The sequence below is a fragment of the Geotrypetes seraphini genome, chromosome 6 (genome assembly GCF_902459505.1).
Source record: "Geotrypetes seraphini chromosome 6, aGeoSer1.1, whole genome shotgun sequence".
NCBI lineage: Eukaryota > Metazoa > Chordata > Amphibia > Gymnophiona > Dermophiidae > Geotrypetes > Geotrypetes seraphini.
Window position 1 is genome coordinate 51,939,669 of NC_047089.1, and position 24,603 is coordinate 51,964,271.

General features: G+C 40.5%; 1 protein-coding gene across 2 annotated transcripts in view; it reads left to right on the forward strand.

Moving 5' to 3' along the window:
- PDS5B (PDS5 cohesin associated factor B) overlaps positions 1 to 24,603 on the forward strand; it is a 376,109-nt gene that overhangs the window by 306,856 nt on the left and 44,650 nt on the right. For both annotated transcript variants that reach the window (XM_033948529.1, XM_033948531.1), the window contains exon 30: positions 14,095 to 14,240. In XM_033948529.1, the coding sequence (XP_033804420.1) occupies positions 14,095 to 14,240 (146 nt within the window). The remainder of the gene's footprint in view (positions 1 to 14,094; positions 14,241 to 24,603) is intronic.

A 24,603-nucleotide genomic window follows, 5' to 3' on the forward strand; every position in this document is an offset into this window, starting at 1 on the left:
GGATCCGACCTCTCCCCAGGCAGCTGGAGGTGCAATGAAGCCAGCCTCCCACCGTCTACCTGCCTTGGAAGTGTTCTTTTTGCAGCGTTTCTTTCCAAAACCTCATTCACACCCTGGTGAGGCAGCTCTTCATTCCTTGGATTGCAAACAAGCTTTGGCTTATTATTTACAAATGACTCAATCTCATACAAAGGACTCAGTCTCACACATCTCCTCAACAGTTCATCTCCTTTGATCCAAACAGACTGGGCAAGCCTATAAGCAAGAAAACTATTTCCACATGGCTGGTAACTTGTAATTCTTTTTGCTATGCTCAGGCTGGGCAGCAGCTAGGGGCTATGTCGAAGCACATCCACTCCGTGCTATGGTAACTTCAGTTGCATTTTTGCGCTTTACTCCCATTAATGAAATCTGCAAAGCAGCTACATGGTCCTCAGTGCATATCTTCACCTCTCACTATTGTCTGGAATCTTTTTCCAGATGTGATGCCCATATTGGTCAAGCAGTTTTACAAAATTTATTTCCTCAATTAGCCAACTCTCCCTCCATCCCATTACAATAAGCTAGGGATCCCATATGTGAGAATATGCTGCCTGCTTGTCCTAGGACAGGGGTAGGCAATTCCGGTCCTCGAGAGTCGGAGCCAGGTCAGATTTTCAGGATATCCACAATAAATATGCATGAGATAGATTTGCATCTCAAGGAGGAAGTGCATGCAAATCCATCTTGTACATATTCATTGTGGATATCCTGAAAACCTGACCTAGCTCTGGCTCTCGAGGACCAGAATTGCCTACCCCTGTCCTAGGATAAAACATAGTTACTTACTGTAACAGGTGTTATCCGGGGACAGCAAGCACCTCCCCTGGTTAGCTTCTTAGCTTGATTATGGAACTGAGGAATCTCGCTCCTTGGCGGGCAGGAAGGCACTCGCATGTGGGCAGTTGCAAAGTTTTTCAAACTTAGTGACAGTTCACTTGTCAGATTGTCCGTACTGGGCTCCATAGATGACATCACCCCATATGTGAGAATATCTGCATGCTGTCCCCGAATAACACCTATTATGGTAAGTAACTGTGCTTTATTGAACTGAGGAACCGCGAGCCTATGTCAGGTGGAAAGGCATTCGCGCATGTGAGGTGCTAGAAGTTGCAAAGTTTTTCTAAAAACTTAGTGGCGATACACTTTTAATATTGTGCATACCGGGGCTCCGTGGATCACGTCGCCCCCATATGTGAAAATATCTGCCTGCTGTCCCTGAATAAGACCCGTTACGGTAAGTAACTGCTTTATTCCACATATTCACCCCTAAGTTCAACACATTTGGCATATGTCTGAAGTTTCTGTAACCTTCCAAAAAATACTCTGATTTCTGGTCAATGAAATACTGCTCCGCTGCTGCAATCACCTCCAAATCACTCAAATTGTTGCCCTTTCAATCTCTTTTTAAGGTTTGGAAACAGAAAATAGTCAGATTTAGCAGGATCTGGTGAGTAGGTCTGTGCACTGAAACTTCAACTGCATCAAAACATCCCATCGTTTTCCTACTTTGTGAGCAGGTGCATTGTCTTGCAAAAAAAGAACTCCTTTCCACAGCTTCCCTCTCCTTTTTTTCTTTCAATGCCTCCTTTGATTGGCACAGCAAGTTATAGTAGTATTCTGCATTAACTGTTTGGCCCCTTGGAAGATAGTCAGTCATTACAACACCTTCCTAATCCCAAAACACTGTGGCCATGACCTTTCCTGCTGACTTGTCTTGAATTTCCTTGGCCTTCGAGTGCCACCATTGCATGGACTGTTGTTTTGTCTCGGGATCATAGTGGTGTAACCATGTTCAGCAGCAGTAACTAGTCATTCCAAAAAGTTGGCACCAACTCAATGAAAATGCAGCAAAATCCACTTGGAAGTGTCCATTCAGTACTATTTCTCATCAGCATTCAAGCATTTGTCACCCGCTTGGCTAACAGCTTATGCATACTCAGCACATTTCCTGGATATCTCAGCAATTGTTTTAGGTGATATTCGCAGATCAGCCAAAATCAGATCATGGACATAGTCAACAATTTCATGAGTTGATACTGTATGAGGCCTCCCAGACCTTGCTGCATCTTCGGTCTCATAATCTCCACACTGAAAGTTTGCACACCGCTTCTTCACTGTGGAGTATGATGGGCATTTATTACTCAACGTTTGCATCATATATTCATGGATTTCCTTTGGTGTTTTCTTCTACAGGAATAGGAACTTCATGATTAAACTCAAACTTAGCTTTATATACCGGGTCATCAACCAGAGGAAGCTCAACTCGGTTAACAATAATTTAAAAAAATATACTAAAATAAAACCACAAGAGTTGCAAGAGGATTAATTTTCGAAGTGTTTAGCGAATAAAAAAGTTTTTAAAGATTTATGGAAGAATAGGAAAGGGCTAGGGCTTCTCAAAGATAAAGGGAGTTCATTCCACAATTGCGAGAATTTAAAAGCCAAAGAAAGGCTGAAGTTCTTGACTCCTTTAATTCGTTTTCTAGATGGAAGAGAGAGTTTAAATTGTTGAGCACTTCACTTCTAGCATAGGAAAATCTATAGATGTTCCATAGCAGAGGGACAAGAGGAGTGAAAATATCATGTAAAATTTTGAAGGTAATGCATGCACATTTAAATTGAATCCTGAGATAAACTGGGAGGCAATGAAGGCTCAACAGCAAAGGAGTCACATAGTCATATTTACTTTTTCCAAAAATCAGCTTTGCAGCAGTACTCTGAATCAACTGTAATCTTTGGAGACAGGTCTTTGTAACACCAAGATAAATAGCATTACAATAATATAGCCAAGATAGTATAATAGATTGAACCAAAACAGAGAAATGGCGTTGATGGAAAAGAGATCTAGCCTTCCTCAGCATTCGTAAACTGAAAAAGCATTTCTTGACCAGAGAATTTATTTGATCCTTAAAGGTAAGAGAGGAATCGAAAAGGATTCCCAAAATATTAAGAGGAGAAATCAATCTGCAGGGAAGCCCCAGAATCCAAAAGTACAGTGGGAGGAAGGCAGACCAGTTTTGGGCCTAACCACAAAAGTTTAGTTTTGGCTGCATTTAACTTCTTCTGGACTGACATGGCCCAAGTTTGAAGTTTGAAGATGCAGTGGTTTATTTTAAAAACTAAATTGGTTATATCCGATTCATTCTTAATCAAAATAAAAATATCATCTGTATAGGTGAAAAGCATTTCCCAAACTGACAACTTATAAGAATTCAGAGTAGTCATATATAGATTAAACAGGATTGGGGAAAGCAGAGAGCCGAGGGGAACTCCACAAGGAGATTGCCAAGAATTAGAAATATCACCATCAATATTAACTGAATATGAGCGAGACAATAAAAATTTAGAAAACCAGTCAAGAACAACCTGATTGAGACCAATATCTGAAAGTAAATGAAGCAAAATATCATGATGCACTACATTGAATGCCGCAGATAAAACGAATTGAAGCAAAATCACACATTTATTTTGTAATCATAATTGTTGTATTTTTGAAAGAAGACAGATCAGTAGAGTTTCAGTGCTAAAATTAGAATGAAATCCATGTTGAAATGGTTGTGTAGTGAAAATTTCTCCAGATAATTAGTAAGTTGACCAGCTACAATTGATTCTAACATTTTTGTCAACAAAGGTATGTTGGCAATTGATCGATAATGAGAAGAAATGGTAGGATCTAAGTCTACTTTTTTCAAAAGAGGAATAAGTGTTATTTGCCCCATGGATTGTGAGGCGTATCCATTTTCCAATGAATAATTCAATAGGGTAGTCGACCACGATATCGCTTGAGGGGATATTAAGAAAAAGTTATGACGGAAAAGAGTCTAGTGAACATTTACACTTTCTTATCTTTTCACACAATTTAGAGACTTGGTGTTCAGATACTGGTTTAAAAGAACACCAGGAGCAATCAACTGGTATCTCCACTGTAGGATTGATAGAGTATATAGAAAAATATCCAATATCTCCTACAGGAAAAGATTGCCTAATAAGAGAGATTTTGTCTTGGAAAAAAAGAAGCTAGAACATCAGCAGAAGGAGATGAAAGTTGATCAAAATTTGGATTGGAGTTCGTCAAGGAACTCCAGAGTTTGAAAAGAATACTACTCTGATTATCAGACTTAGCTATTTTACATCCATAATAAGTTTTTCTCTTTTTTCTAAGTTCAAAATTATATTTTCTAATTGCACATCTCCAATTTAATTTGTCTGAATGAGATTTTTTTCCATTTCTTTTCTAACTTCCTACAATTTTATTTTAGTGCTCTATGAATGGGTAGGAACCACAGTGCATTCCGAGCTTAGGAAATTGTTTTAGTGATTACTGGCGCTAAAGATTGATGAGCGCATTCTGTAGTAGTGCTCCAATTATGCCAACTATCATCAATAGGATATTTCCTAGGAGAACTTGAGGCCAGAAAAGTTCTGGGTGGATTTTTTTTCTAAAGGTGACAGTTTTTTTCTACAATGATTGTGTTGGGATATGGGACATCTAAATAGGAAGTGAAAATTCACCAAGATAATGGTCAGTTCAGGGGACTTGCTGCCAGTGAACGGTATCAGTAGAAGTCTGTTGTGTGGTATGATCCAGAAAACTTACAATATCCGACAAGTGACCTTTTTCATGAGTAGGGGCAATAGATGGTAATGAAAAACCCAATGAATGGAGAAAAGAAATAGTCAGAGACGTCCTTATTATTAGTATCTTCAAAATGCAAATTTATGTCCCCTAACACTAATAATCTATGAAATTTAATTAAGGCATTAACAATTGTATCAGAAATAAGAGTGGAAGATCTATTCCAGGGAATTGGAGGTTGATATAAAAGAAGGATACCCAAAGGATATGAGGAAAGTTCATCTTTTACAGATGCCAGCAAGATCTCTAATTCAGGGTTGCTAGCCTTTTTAAGTAGTTGAACATTAAAAAATGATTTAAAAATTAGAGCAAGTCCGCCACCTCTTATTATTTCTTTTTTTTTTTTTTTTTATATCATATTTATTGAGGTCAACCAAAGCAACAAAGGGCATACAAGAAATACATTTGCAACTAGAAAATACAGATGCAAACAAATACAAGCGGCTAGAAATAGTGCAAAAACAAGACATGACAACCAGCCACACCATTATTGAATATTACACTAGTTTTTGTCTTATGTGCTCTGGGGGTGGTGGCTGGCTCCTCATTCCTTGGGTTTTGGTTTCTTATGGCATTTTTGTTGTTCTTTAGTTTCTTGAATGTACACCATATAACCTTTATTATTTCTAAAGGACAGTAGACTTCTAAAACTCTGAGGGCAGATATCATTTTGGGTAAATGTGTCATCCTGAGAAATCCATGATTCAGTGATACACATTCAATCTGGATCTAAATCCAGATTCAATCTGGATCTCAATCTTTAATAATCTGCCATTTATTACAAACAGACCTGGCATTACTATAAAGGACTGGAATCGGAGTAAGTGAATCTAGAAAAACCTTTGGGACATTAATATCTGGCAAAGTAGACTTCAAAGTTATTAAGTTTCTAGGAGAGGTTGATTTCTTATAAAAGGTTTTCTATTACCCAGAATAACAGGAATTTTCTGACCCACTTGAAAATTCCACACTTTTCGTTGATGTTGTTCAATCAATGATCTGAAACAATGTCAAAACACAACAATACGATTCTGCAAATTGTCACTTTGCAAAATAAAATAGCACTTTCAGCTACAGAATTTAGGAAGTTGGTTGGGCTGAGAACTTTTCAGCGCCCCCTCATATAACTAACCTGAAACAGTATCATTTATAACAGCGCTGTAGAACAATAATTTAATAGAAATATGATAAATGCCAGTTTAATGTGAGCAAGTGCAAAGTGATGCAGGGGAGAAAGAGGAACCTGAATTATAGCTATGTGATGCAGGGTTCCATGTTAGGAGTTGCTGCCTAGGAAAGAATCTAGGTGTCTTCATTGAGGATACATTGAAATCCTCAGCTCAATACCATCATGGAAGAACATTCAAATAACAATGATATAATACAATGTCACATACCACCAATTAAACACCTAATAAGTACACAGAGCATTTTGATAACATAGATATAATGCTAATACTTTTCCTACAATACACGTTGCTATATAGTTGAGGGGCCATGTGCAAATAGATAGTACTGAGTCCCTTGGGATAAACAGATGTAAAACAGGTGGCATTTTTACAAAAGCCACTGTAGCAAACACTACTCAGACCTGTTTTATTTATTCTGCTTGATTTTCGCATTCTTTTAAAATCAGTTTGACTTTGACCACTTCAAGACAGTTCAATCATTTATGAAAGTCATTAGGCAGCATCTTATCAAAACATCCACACTTATACACGTGAGTGTGCAATTCATATATCAATACATGGACAGTATATAGTCTGTGTATGAATATATACAGATCATATATATGTGCATAAACATTATTTTGTTGTAATATTTGTGACTATTTTGGGAACAATTTAATATTTAAAGTAACAAATATAACTATTTAGTAGAAAGAAGGCATTTATAGCTAATTCATATAGTTAACACCTTCCAACAGCTAATGCAGGGAAATTAACACTTCAGGTTACTTGTTTGTGTAGCTGCTGCTCATTTTCTTCTTATTGACGCAGATGGTTTTTAAAGTCTCAACAATTTTCTGTATAATGAATACGTTCTCTTGCAAAGTTACTAGAACCAGCTTCCTTGAATATATTGATCCACTCTCTAGTAATTTCTTGCATAGACTACTGTAATGTCCTTTATAAAGGCATTACAAAAAAGGAAATTAGACGGCTTCAGATCATTTGTGGCTCTAAGAAATACGATCATGTCACACCTCTCCTGTTCAGCACACATTGGTTACTCGTTGAACATAGAATTAGTTATAAAATCTTACTTTTAACCTTTACAACACGTTTAAATAATCAACAGGAGTTCATTAACAGACTTTTAATTCCTTATAATTCTTTAAAATCACTTTGTTCAATGTCACAAAATCTCCTCGTCATACCTTCATTAAAATTAATCAACACGTTGCGTTCCAATAATTTTGCTGTCACTGCCCCTACTCTCTGGAATTCAGTGCCCAATCTGAAATAAAACAATTCAAATCAAAATTAAAAACATTTTTGTTCCAGGATGCCTTTGGACAATAACTGTCCTCTTAAGGACAAAAACAAATTTTATCACTTTTTACCCTAACCTATTGCTATTTCTTTCACGATTGTAGTTCTTCCCTTTCTTTCCTATTGTTTGAAGTAAGTCCATATGTCTTATTATGTGTTTTACTAAGCCACTTTGATTTTGTCTAGTATCCCTGATTTTTAATCTGTTTTTATGCAATATTAAAAAGCAAAGGAGACAAAGGACAACCCCCTGTCTAACACCTCTCTGCAGACCAAAACGTTAGCTATTCAACAGGGTATTCCTTACACAGGTCGGGAATACAAGGTCTCCGCTTATGCAGATAACATATTGCTTCATTTGAGGAATCCTGAAATAACCATTCCACATTTGCTGGAATTGATAGAGAAATTTGGGAAATTTTCAGGATACAAAATAAATTGGAGTAAATCAGAAATTCTTCCACTAAATGTACATTGTGCAAAAGGATTATTTGATTCATTTCCCTTTCTTTGGAAGGAAGAAGGAATAAAATATTTAGGCATTTAGATAAAAAATATCCTGGAAGAGACAATGAAAGTGAATGAGAAATTTTTATTGCAAAAGGTCACAGAAATGTGTGAGCAATGGAACCCATTACATCTATCTTGGTGGGGAAAGTTCAAACTATTAAAATGATGATTTTGCCTGTGGTTTGTTACCAAATGGGTATGTTATAATTATCAGTGTTTTTTCCGGGGTCAAAAAAATTGAATAGTATTCTTACAAAATTTATTTAGCTGGGTAAAATCACAAGAATTGCTCTAGTATCTTTACAAAAGCCAATCACGGAGGGTGGGGTGAATTTTCCTAATTTTTATCGGTATCATCAATCCTATATTATGCATCAAGGTATGTATTGGATCCTCCCAGAGCTCATGGAAAAATTCCTAGACTGGTTGACGTTGGAATGTCAACTCATGTTTCCTCTGAGATTAAACTGTTCTCAGTTTCAAAATGCCTAGGTTATATAAAATTTTTTTTTAGAGATTTTAGAGCCCTGGATGAGAAGCTGAGGCGGATGGAAGCGCAGGTGGTCTTTTCCTCGAACCTTCCAGTGAGAGGTAAGGGAAAAACTAAGGAGGATCGTATCCAGCGGACAAACGAGTGGCTACACAGATGGTGCAGAGAGTTGAATTTCGGATTCCTGAACCATGGAGATGCACTACTAGGATTACAGGGACCAGACGGGCTTCACCTGACCAGAAGGGGTAAGAACATCTTTGGACACCAACTGCATGCCTGCTTCGTAGGGCTTTAAACTAGGTAAGTTGGGGGAAGGTACCCACTCACGTACTGGCGTGGTAAGTAACCATCCTGGCGAGGTAAGTTGCCACTCCATTTCTGAGTGAGATAAGTACACACATGACAAATAGTATTGTAGGAACCACACTAACTCAGGCGGAAAAATAGCCACGGGGTCCTAACAAACATAAAGTATGGAGGGCTATGTATGTTAATGCCCACAGTTTAGGTAATAAAATTCTGGAATTGGAAACGGAAATAAGGAACGCCGACCTAGATGTGATAGCGATATCCGAGACCTGACTCATGTATTCCTATGGGTGGGATATGGCTATACCGAGATACAACTTACTTCGTTGAGACAGAGAGGGCAAAATGGGGAGGGGTAGCACTAAACACTAAGGAGGACATCAAAGTTACCAGGATCACGGACATCAAGTACACCGGGGAATCCCTTTGGGTGAACCTGGCCAGGGGGAATGACAAATGCCTGTATCTTAGGGTTGTATACAGATCTCCAAGACAACAGGAAAACATAGATATAGAACTAATCGAAGATATAGAGACCATCACTTTGCGTGGAGAAACGGTGTTGTTAGAGGACTTCAATATGCCTGATGCAGATTGGAACAAACGTTCCGCTACAACTAGCGGCAGTAAAAGGCTCCTAACCTCCATAAAGGGAGCACAACTCAGACAGATGGTATTGGAGCCCACTAGGGATCAGGCGATACTGGACCTGGTACTCACCAACGGGGAAAGTGTCACAGAGGTTTTGGTAGGTGATAAGTTGGCCTCCAGCGACCACAACATGGTGTGGTTTCACCTCAGGAAAGGATTCACTAGATCTAACACATCCACAAATGTCCTCAACTTTAGGGGCACTAACTTCAAAAACATGGGTGATTTTGTTTGTCAGGCGCTGTAAAATCAGGCCGCAACTGATAATGTAGATGCAATGTGGTCAGCTCTGAAACCTACCCTACACGAAGCAACCAACCTCTACATAAAAACAGTAAGTAAACGGCGGAGGAACAATAAACCTCAGTGGTTCTCTGCAGAGATCTTGGACCTCGTAAAAAAGAAGAAAAAAGCATTTATCTCCTGCAAACAATCGGGAAAATGAGAGACCAAAGAAGACTATCTGGTCAAGTCTAGAGCCGTCAAAACAGTAGTCAGAGAGGCCAAACGCCGGATGGAAGAGAATCTAGCAGAGAACATTAAAAAAGGGGATAAATCCTTCTTCAGGTATATTAGTGACAGAAAAGGGAACACGGATGGGATTGTGCGCCTTAAGAAACCAGACGGGAACTATGTAGAATCGGACTCCGATAAAGCCAAACTATTAAATGAATACTTCTGCTCAGTCTTTACCTGCAAGGCGCCGGGATCCGGTCCACAGCTGCAGACAAGGGAAAGCTCGGAAGACCCGTTTCGAGATTTTGAGTTTACGTCCAGCAACGTCTACTACGAACTTTCAAGGCTCAAAGTGAACAAAGCCATGGGACCTGACAAACTACATCCCAGGGTGCTTAGAGAGTTGAGTGATGTCCTAGCGGAACCATTATCTGCGTTCTTCAATCTTTCTCTGAGTACAGGAAGAGTCCCATTGGACTGGAAAACAGCTAACGTCATTCCACTCCACAAAAAGGAATGCAGAACAGAGGCTGAAAACTACAGACCGGTGAGTCTCACATCAATAGTGTGTAAAATTATGGAAACACTAATCAAACACAAATTAGATACGATCCTGAATGACGAGAATCTACGAGACCCCCATCAACATGGATTTACAAAGGTAAGGTCCTGCCAATCCAATCTGATCAGCTTCTTTGACTGGGTAACGAAAAAGCAGGATATGGGGGTGTCCCTGGACGTTGTGTACTTGGACTTCAGTAAGGCTTTTGATAGTGTCCCACACCGCAGGTTATTAAGCAAGATGAGTTCGATGGGATTAGGAGAAACGTTAACTGCATGGGTAAAAGACTGGCTCAGTGGTAGACTTCAGGGGGTGGTGGTGAACGGTACTCTCTCCGAAACGTCAGAAGTAATCAGTGGAGTGCCACAGGGTTTAGTCTTGGGTCCGATCCTATTTAATATCTTCGTAAGGGACCTGGCTCAAGGGCTTCGAGGGAAAATTGCATTATTCGCCGATAACACCAAACTATGCAACATAGTAGGCAAAAGCACAGTGCCTGACTGCATGACACAGGACCTACTCTTACTGGAACATTGGTCCTCAACTTGGCAACTAAGTTTTAATGCCAAAAAGTGTAAGGTCATGCACCTTGACAACAGAAATTCATGCAGAACTTATACCCTAAATGATGAGACCTTAGCAAGAACTACAGCAGAACAGGACTTGGGAGTAATCATTAGCAAAGACATGAAGTCTGCCAATCAAGTGGAGAAAGCTTCATCCAAGGCTAGACAAATGATGGGTTGTATCCGAAGAAGCTTCGTCAGCCGGAAAACCGAAGTTATAATGCTGTTGTACAGATCCATGGAGAGACCTCATCTAGAATATTGTGTATAATTCTGGAGACCGCATTATCAAAAAGATGTGCAGAGAATGGAGTCGGTTCAGCAAATGGCTACCAGGATGGTCTCAGGACTCAAGGATCTCCCATGTGAGGAAAGGCTGGGTAAGTTGCAGCTATACTCACTCGAGGAGTGTAGAGAGAGAGGGGAGACATGATTGAGACATTCAAATATGTCACGGGCCGTATTGAGGTAGAAGAGGATATCTTTTTTCTGAAAGAACCTATGGCGACAAGAGGACATAGAAACATAGAAGATGACGGCAGAAAAGGGCTACAGCCCATCAAGTCTGCCCACTCTGCTTACCCACCTCCTGTCTATGCCCTAATGACCCAATTTTCTTATCTTGACCCTCATAGGGATCCCACATGGGAATCCCATTTATTCTTAAAGTCTGGCACACTGTCTGCCTCGATCACCTGCACTGGAAGCTCAGGGGTGGGAGATTTCATAGTGACACCAGGAAGTACTTCTTCACCGAAAGGGTGGTTGATCATTGGAATAGTCTTCCACTGCAGGTAATTCAGGCCAAAAGCACACTGGACTTTAAGAGAAAATGGGATAAGCATGTGGGATCACTTCAGGGAAGAATTTAGGAGGTGGGTCATTAGAGTGGGCAGACTTGTTGGGCCATGGCCCTTTTCTGCCGTCATCTTCTATGTTTATTAGTAGATACATGGAAAACGTTAAGATATGTTAATAACTTAACACCTATTTCAATACTTAAATCAACGTATCAGATCCTATGGCTAAACTCCAAGATTCAAATTGGCGGATTTAAGGTCATCTGGAAATATCGGACGAAGGTAGGTATTCGTACTTTAGATGTTATTTCTAATGGGAAGCTGCTTGATTTTTCACAATTGCAGCACAAATATGGTCTTAATAAATCACAAAATTATAAGTGGTTGCAATTGAAGCAGAAACAGGTGGACTTTCTGGGACACCAGGCTGCTCAGTGGTACAAATTGATATCTGGATTTATTAATAAAAAACTAAAAACGGGTCTTCGGGACATTTGGAACATTGAGATTAAGCATCCAATTACTGTGTCTCAATGGCCACAAATTTGGTCTTGGAGGATGAGATGTACAGTGTCTGCATCTATGAGACAAACTTGTTTTTTTCTATTACATTTTGGACCCCGGTTCGTTTACAGAAGTTAGATAGCTCTAAATATAATATATGCTGGCACTGTCATCTCGCAGCTGGGACATTAGATCATTTGTTATTCTATTGTCCATTGATTCTTGCTTTTTGGAAATCAATATGAGGTCAAATAAATTGTATGTTGGAAAATTCAGTGCCATTGTCTTATGATACTGTGCTGTTTGGCCAAATATCTAAGAATAACAGGCTTTTACTTACAACAGATTACGAGTAATTGGAAAAATTGGAAGAGACTTAATTACAGTTTCTGGTGGAACTCTTTGTCACATTTATAAAATGGAAAGGACAATAGCCACAAAGCAGTGGAATTTAGAAAATTTCAGGAGATTTGGGAGCCATTAACAAAATATTGTAATGATTGAATATTATTTTTCTCCTTAAAAATGCACATCCAGGGAGGGGGGAAAGTTTTTTTTATTTGAACATTAAATAAGGTATATAGGAATGGGGTTTATGGTAAGTTTTCTTGAATTTAAAAAATGTAATGGATTAGGGGGGAGGGGGGGATAAATTCTGATATGGAGTTTAACAGAATATTAAGTGTTGTATTTGAGTTTAAAATGTTATATACTTATTGTAAGTTAAAAAAAAGAATAAAGAATTGGAAAAAAATCTGTTTTTATATAAACTTTATATTGTACACCACTTAGAAACCTGATTAAGCGGTTTAAAATTTTTTTTATAAACTTGAAACATTCATTGTATATAGGACACTTTATAGGTCATTTTTTCAGTTTCTCATTATTTAGCTTGAGAAAAGTATAGAAGGTAAAAATAAAGTGATCCTTAATTTAGGAAATATTGCATTAAAAGTGTGAAACTATAAATTATTACATGAATATTGTAGACCAGGGGTGCCCAATAGGTCGATCGCGATCGACAGGTAGCTTGCCAAGGCAAAGCGATTTGATCACCCAGGACTCACTTTGTCTTGGCGATCTATCGGGCCGATCAGTCTTCCTCTCCCCGACGTCAATTCTGCCGTCGGAGAGGAAGTTCGGGCCAGCCAATCGCTGCCTGGCTGGGCGAAACTTCCTCTCCGACGGCAGAATTGACGTCGGGGAGAGGAATGCTGGTCGGCCCGAAGCAGGGAAAGCATGGGACGGCGTCGGCGTTGGCTTTTGGGCCTGTTATCCATTGGTGGCGTTTTGGCTCCTGTTTCCCGATGGCAGCGGCAGTGGCTTGGGGAAGGGCAGAGAGAAACAAAGAAAGGGGGCAGGCAGGGAGATAGAAGGAAAGAAGAGAAACAGAAAAAAAGAAAAGGGGCATGAAGAGAGAAAGAAAGAAAGGTCAGGGAGAGAGGAAGAAAAAGTTGGGGGAGGGAATGAGGTGTGGAGGAGAGGAAGCATACAGGCTGAAAGAAAGATTGGATGCACAGTCAGAAGAAGAAAGTGCAACCAGAGACTCATGAAATCACCAGACAAGGTAGGAAAAATTATTTTATTTTAAATTTAGTGATCAAAATGTGTCTGAATTTATATCTGCTGTCTATATTTTACAATATGGTCCCATTTTACTAAACCGCAATAGTGGTTTTTAGCGCAGGGAGCCTATGAGCGTCGAGAGCAGCGCTGGGCATTCAGCGCAGCTCCCTACGCTAAAAACTGCTATTGTGGTTTAGTAAAAAGGGAGAGGGGTGGGTATTTGTCTATTTTTGTATGGTTGTTACTGAGGTGACAGTGCATAGAGTCATCTGCTTTGACCTCTTTGAAAAAACCCCGGAATAGGAATGATAATTAACAATTCTATGCGTACAGTGTGTGTTGTGTGTTTTAAAAATTTTATTGTTGGTAGATCATTTTGACTTGGTCATTTTAAAAGTAGCTCGCGAGTCGAAAAAGTGTGGGCACCCCTGTTGTAGACAGTATTCATTTTCTCAGTATCTGTTTGTATAGACTTTTTAATAAAATATCTGATTTTTGTTTTAGCCCAAATCTGCAAATGTTCTTGGAGCAATTAATAAGCCTCTGTCAACTGCAGGCAGGCAGGCACAATCCAAATTCTCTCGTATGGAGACTATAAGCAATGCCAGCAGTGGATCTAACCCAAGTTCTCCAGGAAGGATTAAAGGAAGGTGAGTTTGCTAAAGTGTTGTAACTTGTCCTGTGTGCCTATGATAGCAATAAAATGCCAGTGTTGCACATTAGAGTTTTTGTCAGTTAATGTGCTCTGTTCCATTACTTGTACGCATATTTTGGTGTTTCAAATAGAGTTATATAGGTAGTATTTTTTTCCTGTGAATTAAGAATATACAGATTTATGAACATATAGGCCTTTGATAAAATACAATAAAAGATGAAGAACTACATAAAATGAAGACCTAAATCATTCACTTGAGAAAAAGAAGAGAGAAAGAGAAAAGAAACTGCTCTCCTATTTCTTTGCGATATTTCTCCTTAGCCTTCTCTTTTGTACATATTGTACCCTTGTTATTACTGAGAACTAATAATGACTTTCTGCATATCTACCTTTAGCAGATGAGTGTAACTGACAGAATAGGTGCCAGCTCTGTGGGTTTGATTAATGGCTTTCTTGTCCCTGTTTGTGAGTGCCGGAAGGCCAGGGGTACACCAGAGGAGGGTAGAGAAAAAAGGGAAGCATGTCAGCCTTCAGTGGGAGCTCCCTAAAGCCGCGGGGCCGAGGGCTTAAGGCTCTTCTTGGCCTTAAGGCTCTTCTTGAAGTACAAAAGGGGGTGGGGGGTTCAAAGAGAGGGATATATTCTGGACTGAGGGTGGAGGTGGGGGGGAGTTGAAGGGGAAGAAATAATGGATCTGGAAATAGGAGAGAGATGGTAGACAATGGGATGGAGGGAGGGAAAAGAAAGGGAGAAAAGTTGGACCCAAGGGGTGGTGGGGAAGGAGGTACAGTGATACTGGATAGAAGGATAGCTGGAAAGAGAAAGGTAGAGATGGTGGCCCTGGGGTGGTGGGGAAGGAGGGATAGAGATGCAGGATGAAAGGGTAGTTGAGAAGAGGACAGGAGAGATAGTGGATCTGGATATGGTGGGATCCATCGCTGCAGCCACTCTTTAACTATTTGGGCCACTGAGAGCATGAATAAAGTAAACGGGAAGGGCAGAGAGAAGGAGAAGATGGTGCACGTGGATAGATGAGAAGGAAAGACATGGAACAGTAGATAGATTTGAGAAGGAAGCAGAAAAATTGAAGAAAGTTGAATATTAAAAGTTAATGCCAAAGATGGATGTAGGTCTATTCCAAAACAAAAGGGAGATTACAATGAAACAAATAAATGGTTCAAGGTAAAAAATGAAAAATTCACTTAAAGAACCCCCCCCCCCCAAGATATTCGATCAATCCCATACAACTTAATAAATCATGCATCAATTTAATTGGTAATTTTCATAGTTCACAAGGCCCTTCTCCAGCTAAATGCAATTGAACCTGTTCCTCTGCATGAGAGGAGTTGGGGGTTCTACTCCATGTGTTTCCTGATACAAAAAAAATTGGAAGCCTACAACCCATTCTAGACCTCCGAAGTCTAAACAAATTTTTGATGAAGGAGTTTTGCATAGTCTCTCTGAGAACACTTCTAACCCTGCTAGAAAAAGGAGATTAGTTTTGCTCTCTAGATCTTAAAGAAGGCTATACTTCATCCTACCTGCTCACAGGAAGTATGTCAGTGTCCATACAGGTCCCCAATACTTTCAGTACAAGATCTTGTCCTTTGGACTAGCCTCTGCTCCTCCTGTATTTACGAAATGCTTAGCAGTAGTTGTGGCAACCCTTTGCTCGTGGCAGTTTCACCTATTTCCTTACTTAGACGAATGGGTGATCAAGGCATCATCACAAGCAGCTCAACATGCCATAACCTCAACAGTTTTTGAGCTTCTAGTGTTTGCCGGCAACTATCAAAAATCATATCTACAACTTGCACGGTCTGTGTCTGTATATGGCTATTTGGTGGAGGATGGGCTGGGGAGGGCTTCAATGGCTGGGAGGGTGTAGATAGGCTGGAGTAGGTGTTATAGGAGATTTCGGCAGTAGGAACCCAAGCACAGTACCGGGTAGAGCTTTGGATTCTTGCCCAGAAATTGCTAAGAAGAAAAAATTAAAAAATTTAAATTGAATCAGGTTGGGCAGACTGGATGGACCATTCGGGTCTTTATCTGCCGTCATTTACTATGTTACTAGGTCTCAAATCTTAGAGTTCATAGAAGCACTTTTAGATACCATTCAAGATTGTGCTTTTCTACCAGAGCAAAGGGTTATCAATCTCATTCGCTTGTGTCACAGTCAACACCCTCAAGTACCCTTCTGCATGCTAGATGTTATGTCTGCTTGGTCACATGGCATCAACGGTTCATGTGACCCCCATTTCCATGCCTTCACTTTTCCATAGTAGATCTTATCAACACAATGGTCCCAAGCCCCTCTGCTCCAGTTAAGTCACCCTAGATCTACGGCGCACTCTTCAATTGTGGATAGTAACACAAAATTTTACCTGGGGTTTCAAGTTTCAAGTTTATTAGGATTTGATATACCGCTTATCAAGGTTATCTAAGCGGTTTTTACAATCAGGTACTCAAGCATTTTCCCTCTCTGTCCCGGTGGGCTCATAATCTATCTAACGTACCTGGGGCTATGGAGGACTGAGTGACTTGCCCAGGGTCACAAGGAGCAGCGCGGGGTTTGAACCCACAACCCCAGGGTGCTGAGGCTGTAGATCCAACCACTGCGCCACACACTCCTCTCTTTCAGTTCCCTCCCCACCAAAAACTTCAAACCATTGCTTCAGTGGTAAGCTAGAGAGCTCATCTAGATATTCTCTACACTCAGGAAGTGTGGTCTCACTGTCAAAGACCCTCCATATCAATTTTATAGAGCTGTAAACGATAGGGAGCGCTCTCAAAGCATTCCAGAACTGCCTCCAACAGGTAGTACTCATCTGTATGGACAATCAGGTTGCCATGTTCTTTTTGAACAAACAAGGAGGCACAGGATCTTATCCATTTTCTCTGGAGGCAATTGAAATTTGGAATTGGGCCACTGCTCGAGAAATACTTCTCAGGGTGGTTTACTTGGCAGGGAAGTAGTATGTGTTGGCAGACAAGTTGACCAGGCTTCTTCATTCTCATGGTCTCTCAGCACGACTGTTTTGCACTCTTGATGGGGAATGCCAGATAAAGACATCTTTGCTTCCCCTCAGAACAGCAAACTTTCACAATTCTGTTCCAAACTCTTTGCTTTCAATTAGACACCTTTCTGCTTCATTGGGGGGGACAAGTTCCTCTATGCATTTCCTCCAATCCCTCTTATAGGGAAAACTCTACTCATACTTCGCCAAGATTGGGGCACCATGATCCTCATAGCACCCCTTTGGCCTTGCTAAATTTGGTTTCCACTCTTTCTAGAGCTGTCGATCATGAAACTGTGGAAACTGCAACTGTTTCCAACATTGCTAACTCAGATAGAAGGGTCCTTACTTCATCCCAACCCCTTCTCGTTAGCACTAACAAAGCAGTTTCTTTCACTGAACAGGTAAATGCTTTCTGCCTTTTGGTTGCAGTGTCTGCTGTCTTTGAAGTTTCTAGGAAACTTTCCACTCAGGGCTGTTATCGCTTCAAGTGATGCACATTGGAAAGAATAACCCAAATCATAGTTACCAAATGCTAGGGTCCATAGAAAAAGATCTTGGTGTCATTGTAGACAGTACAATGAAACCTTCCACCCAATGTGTGGCAGCGGCCAAAAAAGTAAACAAAATGCTAGGAATTATTTTTAAAAATGGATGGTTGACAAGACTAAGAATGTTATAATGCCTCTGTATTACTCCATGGTGCGACCTCACCTGGAGTATTGCATTCAGTTCTGGTCACTTTATCTCAAGAAAGATATAGCAGAACTAGAAAAGGTTCAAAGAAGAGTGACCAAGATGATAAAGGGGATGAACTCCTCTCGTATGAGGAAAGACTTAAAGGGTTAGAGCTCTTCAGCTTGGAAAAGAGATGGCTAAGGGAAGATATGATTAAAGTCTACAAAATCCTGAGTGGTGTAGAACGGATTCAAGTCGATCATTTTTTTGTTTGTTGGTTTGTTTTTTACTCTGTCAAAAATTTCAAAGGCTAGGGGACACTCAATGAAGGTACAGGGAAATATTTTTTCATTTTGAGAATAGTTAAGCTCTGGAACGCGTTGCCAGAGGTTATAGGAAGAGTGGATAGCGTAGCTGGTTTTAAGAAAGGTTTGGACAATTTCTTGGAGGAAATGTCCATAGACTGTTATTGAGATAGAAATGGGGGAAGCCACTGTTTGTCCTTGATCGGTAGCATGGAATTTTGCTACTCTTTGGGTTTTAGCCAGGTACTAGTGACCTGGATTGGCCACCTTGAGGATGTGCTACTGGGCTAGATAGACCATTGGTTTGACCCAGTAAGGCTATTCTTATATTCTCTTTCTGATGTGCATTACATTCTCTACAGCCCTTCTCATGTCTACTTCCATCCGTCCTCAACTACCTTCTCTACCTTTCTAATTCTGGTCTAAAAACCAATTCAGTTAGTTTATCTTGGTATTATCAGTACATTTCATTCCTGCCTGGATAACAAACTTTATACTTCTCTTAGTAGTCTTTTTCATGAAAACCTATTCCAGTGTTCTTTAATGCAAGGCCTAGTGGTTAGTGGTGGCCCTCCATTATCATTCTGGCTTTTTTTTTTTTTTTTAATATACTTTTTGCCTCTCTAAGAAGTTCATAACAGAAAGGGGGAAATAGATGAGAAGAACCACATGCTTGAAGGATAAGGCATTTCTCAGTAGGTGAAGAGAATGCCCAATAAGTCTGAACATGGTTTGGTAGGGTATATTTCATTGACACACACTGGTCAGCAGTGTCCATGACCTCGCATGGGAAAATATTTGGTGGCTCTCCTTCAGATTATTGGATCCAAAGTGGTCTCTACTTAAAAATTTGTGAAAATCACTGGCCTATTCCATACAAACACAACAACAAAGGTGACCGATTGGTGTTCAGTCTCTTTTATTGTAATGGACTTGACACAATCGTGTTTCGGCCCACAAGGGCCTGCCTCAGGAGTCTTGTTATAAATCAATTTGTGCAATTTCCATAAACCTTTCAACACATACTGTAGTAAACTGCAGCGCTAATGAACGGCGTCTGCTGCTGTCTGCGGTTAATTGAAGAGCTGCAGTTTACTATAGCATGTGTTGAAAGGTTTATGGAAATTGCACAAATTGATTTATAACAAGACTCCTGAGGCAGGCCCTTGTGGGCCGAAACATGATCGTGTCGAGTCCATTACAATAAAAGAGACTGAATACCAATTGGTCATCTTTGTTGTTATGTTTGCTGTTAACTGGTGTGAAGGCAGTTTCTCTTGTTTGTTTCCAAGATCCTCTGTTCCATATAAAACCACCTATCTGCTTCCTGTGGCTTGGGATAGCAACGTTCTCTCTGCTCTTATGAAATCTTCTTTCATCTTGTTCTCTCAAACTACTGACTTGAAAAGTTGTTTTCTTCATAGCCCTCACGTCTGTATGCCAGGTGAGTGAACATCAAGCCCTTGTATTGGATCCTCTCTGTACTAGATTCTGTCATGACAGGGTAGTCCTTCAAACACATTCAAAATTCCTCCCTAAAGTAGTTTTAGAATTCCACCTTGATCAATCCATCATTTTGCCTGTTTTCTTTCCAATGCTGCATTCTCATCCTGAAGAAGCAGCCGTTCACACCTTTAGACTTCAAATCTACTTTGGTATGTTATCTGGTCCGCAGTAAGCCACATAGAGGGTCCTCCCAGATATTTGTTGCCTTTTGATCCTAATAGGCTAGTAATTTCTGTATCCAAAAGAGCCATCTCCACTTGGCTTGCTCCTTTACAGATTAGGATGATGCTATAAGGCCATCTGACAATCCACAGTGTACGGACTATGGCTGCCTCCGTAACTCATTTTCATTCTGCATCTATTGAAGAAATTTCCAAAGCAGTTACTTGGTCCTCAATCCATAAATTTACTTCTCACCACTGTTTAGAACACAGCTCCAGAAGAGACAGTCAGTTTGGGCAAGCAGTTCTGCAAGATCTATTCTCTGCTTAAAACCAACTTTCTCTCCAACCCTATAGGATTTTGCCAGTGTCCTGTATAATTAGTGTTCAACCTAATCCAAACACATGATCCTGGCAGCTTGAGAGACCCACATGTGAGAATATTATGCCTGCTATCCTTGAAGAAAGCAAAGGTGCTTATCTCAGGGCAAGCAGGCAGCATATTCTCACATGTGGGTGACATCATCCACGGAGCCCCGGTACGGACAACTTTAAAAGTGTATCACCACTTCAAGAATTTAAGAAAGTTTGCGAACTGCACATGTGCAAGTGCCTTCCTGCCCGACCCAGGCTCGTGGCTCCTCAGTTCTTAGATTTCTGCAGAGCTAAGAAGTCGTGTCTTTGAATGTTCAGTTTTTTTGCCATTTGCCTTACCGCTCACGCATTTTTTTCTTAACTGTTTAACTTTTATTTCTTTTTAAAAATGAGGGAACATTTTCATCCAAATTTTTTTACTCAGAGCCTTCGGCTGCCGAGATTCTCATTTTTTTCCTCAGCCTTCATTTTGGCTGACGTCTTATGACCAGTTTTTTTCAGGCCACTAATGGACAAAAAAAAAATCACAGTGTTGTAAGTGCCCAGAGCCAACCTCTCTTGATGCTTCAGGTTACCCAGACCACTGGGTGAAACTTGTGCCCGGTGTACTACCCTACAGAAAGGTTTGAGAAACTTCAACAGGAAATATTGTTCAGGACCTGCATGGATATCGATCAGAAACTTTCATCATTGAAAACATCGGCATCAACACCAGCATCAGAAGACATTGCTCTGTCTGGTAAGCAGTTCAGAGGCCACCAGCTTTCCATTCAGCATCGCAGGTCACTTTGCATCGAATCTCTTGATGCTGACCAAGCAGCAATGCCTACCTTCTGGCTTGCCTTACCCTTGAGATGTGCATCCTGATTAAAGTCACCCTTTTCGAGGCAAGCCTCAGCACCGATGCTACTGGCAGATAAGCCAACGGTACCGGTGCTTTCCTTCTGGATACAGCTCGATGCACTGTTTTGAAGCTACTTGGGGGCTGCATGTGACTGCTTACCTCGGTACTGGTCCATCCTACTTAGAAGACTACCAGGGCCTATGGTACCACAGCTGGTTTCTCCGGAGTGACATCGATCTCACCATCGGTCCGGTTCTTCATCGACAATCCAATGAGCATCGTTCCTTCTCAGACACTGCTTTTTCACATTCTTCGAAGACAACAGAAGCATCACATCATACCTCTTCTATCATGGGACCAGTACCAGTCTGGAAGTAAGCATCGATTTTTCTCGACGTTTTTCTGCACCAAAACATTCATATCCCTCGGACCTCCAGTCTGATTAAGTTCAGGACTTCTTTGTGTCTATAACAGTCTCAACTACACTGTCCACTAATGGCTAAATCTTCTGAAATACTTTTTGTTCCTGTATTTATTAAGCAGTTGGGGAACGAGTTCCTACTTGAGCTAGAAGCTGATTTTGTCTGCAGTACAGAATACTTGCAGGGCTTAGTTTGTGATCAACTTCCTAAAAACTTCTCCGCTGTTCCTCTTTATGAGCCTCTTCCTCAACTACTCGGACTCTGCTTCAATCCCTGTTGGACATTGATGATCACATCTAGATTCTAACGATCATTCGAAAGGGATACTCTCTTCAAGAGATTAAGAAATTGCTGGGGCTCCCAGCAATTTTGACAAAAAAAATCTACTCCATCGATCCTCTTTGCCTTAGTGCCACCGGCGTGTGAAAGGTGCACTATGACCAATTTGGAATGTCCCCTGTATCAGTATTCCATTTGGAAATCAGAGGACCAAATTGCAATTTCTATATCTCCTGCTATGTAAAGCATCTTTGGAAATTGCCATATTTTGATGGATACCTTCCTTCTCAACACCTACAGGAATTTAATCATATCTCTCAAATTTTTTTTCCATTGCCTACAATGGAATCAAACATGGGTGTAGAGTCTGTAAAGTTAGATTCCTCCACATGATATTCAGCAAGCAACTTGACATGCATCAAACAACTTATAACTGCTTCAGGATTCCATCATGGGGCATATAACCTGTAAGGTGTGTTTTTTTTCCTGTTTCAATACAATTATCTATGAATTGGTATGAACTAACAGGGGTGTAAAGCCTGTAAATTAGATTCCCACCATACCAAGTGTTTTTTTAATTGCAACATGTCTTCCACTGTTCCATCAGTGTTTATATAGTACTTTCTAGAAGACATCCATTTACTTAGTCTTTTTCCCTATATCTGTTCCTTTAATGAACATTCACCACACTTTTACTCCATCGTCTTTTTGATTCCAAAAGCCCAGAGGTTTGGAAGTGGCTATAGGAGAGAAGAAGGTCTCACTATATCTTTATTTTTTAAAAAAAATAATTTTTTTTGAATGATTTCCAAGAGAGTCTCTTTTCAAGTCCTCTCTTCTTCTCAAAAAGAACTTTCACCTCTGAGAGGAACCTGGGTTTTTACTTCCAGTTTTTTCCTCATCCTAAGAGGGAAGGGAGGTCTACAGACAATTTTAGACCTCAGGGGCCTGAACAAATTTCTTCTGGGGAGAAAAGTTTCATATGTTGCCTCTGATAAGTTTATATTCCTTCTCAGATCGCAACGACTGGCTATGCTCCCTAGATCTGAAAAGCAGTTTCTTCTCATGTTCCAGTACTTCTGACCTTCTGAAAATTACTCAGATTTCAGATAGCGCAGCACCATTATCTATATAGAGTCCTGCTTTTTCACCTTGCATCCTCTTCCAGAGAATCCATCAAGGGCCTGGTTGTAGTGACACAGAGTTACAGATTGTCTCAATAATCCAACCTCGCAGTAGCTCCTTACAGTGACACAGCCCACAATTCTCTTCTTTCAGCAGTGGGGATTCAAAATCATTTTTCCCAACTCCAACCTTCTTAAACTGTGATTTATCGGAGCTCTGCTACACACCTTTTATTTGTGTTTCTCCCTCAGCAGACAACAGAATTTGATTCAGCTATGCGAGCAGACTTATCTTCTCCCATCAATCTTGGCCAGACATCTAATGGTGCTCCTAGGTCACATGGCTCCCACGGTGCATGTTACTCCATTCTTCAATAGACTTGCATCTCAGTGGTCTCAATTTTGCAACCCATTGCCTCAATACATTGCACTTTGACAATCTCTGCAGTGGTGAATGAGCTCTTCCTTGCTTTCTAGGAGGTTTTTGTTCAACACACATCCACATCAGAAGGTTCTGACTATGCATTCGTCCTCCTATGCTTGCGGGGTTTATCTATACAGTTGTCACACTCAAAGTTGTTAGTCTTCTAGACCAATTTTTCCTATCTATATCTTGTGGATCTTAGAGTGATTTACAATGCTCTCGAAACGTTTCAGCACCTTGTAACAAACTACGTCCTCCTAGCCCCCACAAACGTTCAGGTTGCAATGTTTATCATAAGCAAGCAAAGAGGCAGGGGTTCTCCCCTTCCCTGTCAGGAGGCCCAAAAGACTTGGAACTGCTCGATTGCTCGCAATATCATTTTGAAAGCAGTATACATTTGAGAGAAGCAGTTTTCTTCTGCAGATGGATGCAACAGGTTTCTTCAGCCACATGAGTGGATGTTCAACTCTGAAGTCCCGCATCACATATTCCTTCTTTGGGGGACTCCTCGGATAGACCTATTTGTGTCCTGTTCCACCCCCACCCCCCCATCTCACCGTACCTCACTTTTGCTTCAGGCAGTATTCTTTCCAGCGCCTAGAACCTGATGTGTTTCTTCTGGGTTGAACACTCAAGTTTCTTTGTGTTTCCTCCAATCCCTCTTATCTTCGAGATGCTTGTCAAGCTCAATCAGGAATTGGCCACCATGATTCTGTTGACTCTCTGTGGCCCAGGCATCTTTGGTTCTCCCTTCTATCTCGGCTCCATATCAAGGAACCAATGCCTCTTCAGTCTTTTCCATCTCTTCTAATGCAGAGTCATAGATATCTTCTGCTTCTCAGTCTACAAGCTTTACACCTCTCGGGTTGACATGGACTGAGTTGTATCTTTCTCATCCTGTCGGATGTATTTTAGAAGCGTCATGAAAACCGTCTATGCAGCACTGTTGCCAGCAGAAATGAACATGGTTTTCCAGTTGGTGTACTTTTCATCCTCATGATGCTGTAGCCACCTCTATGTTTTGCAGTATTGGATTCTTCTATATTTATCCAATTTAGGCTTCAAGACCAGTTCAATTTGAGTCATCTCAGTTCTATTAATGTTTTTCTCACCCAGCTGATGGTAAACATCAAACTGCTCATCCTCTGGTGTCCAGGTTCATTAACATACCTTTTTAAGGTTGTAACCAGCACTAGAGTCTTCAGCTTAGACTCTCAATACCCCT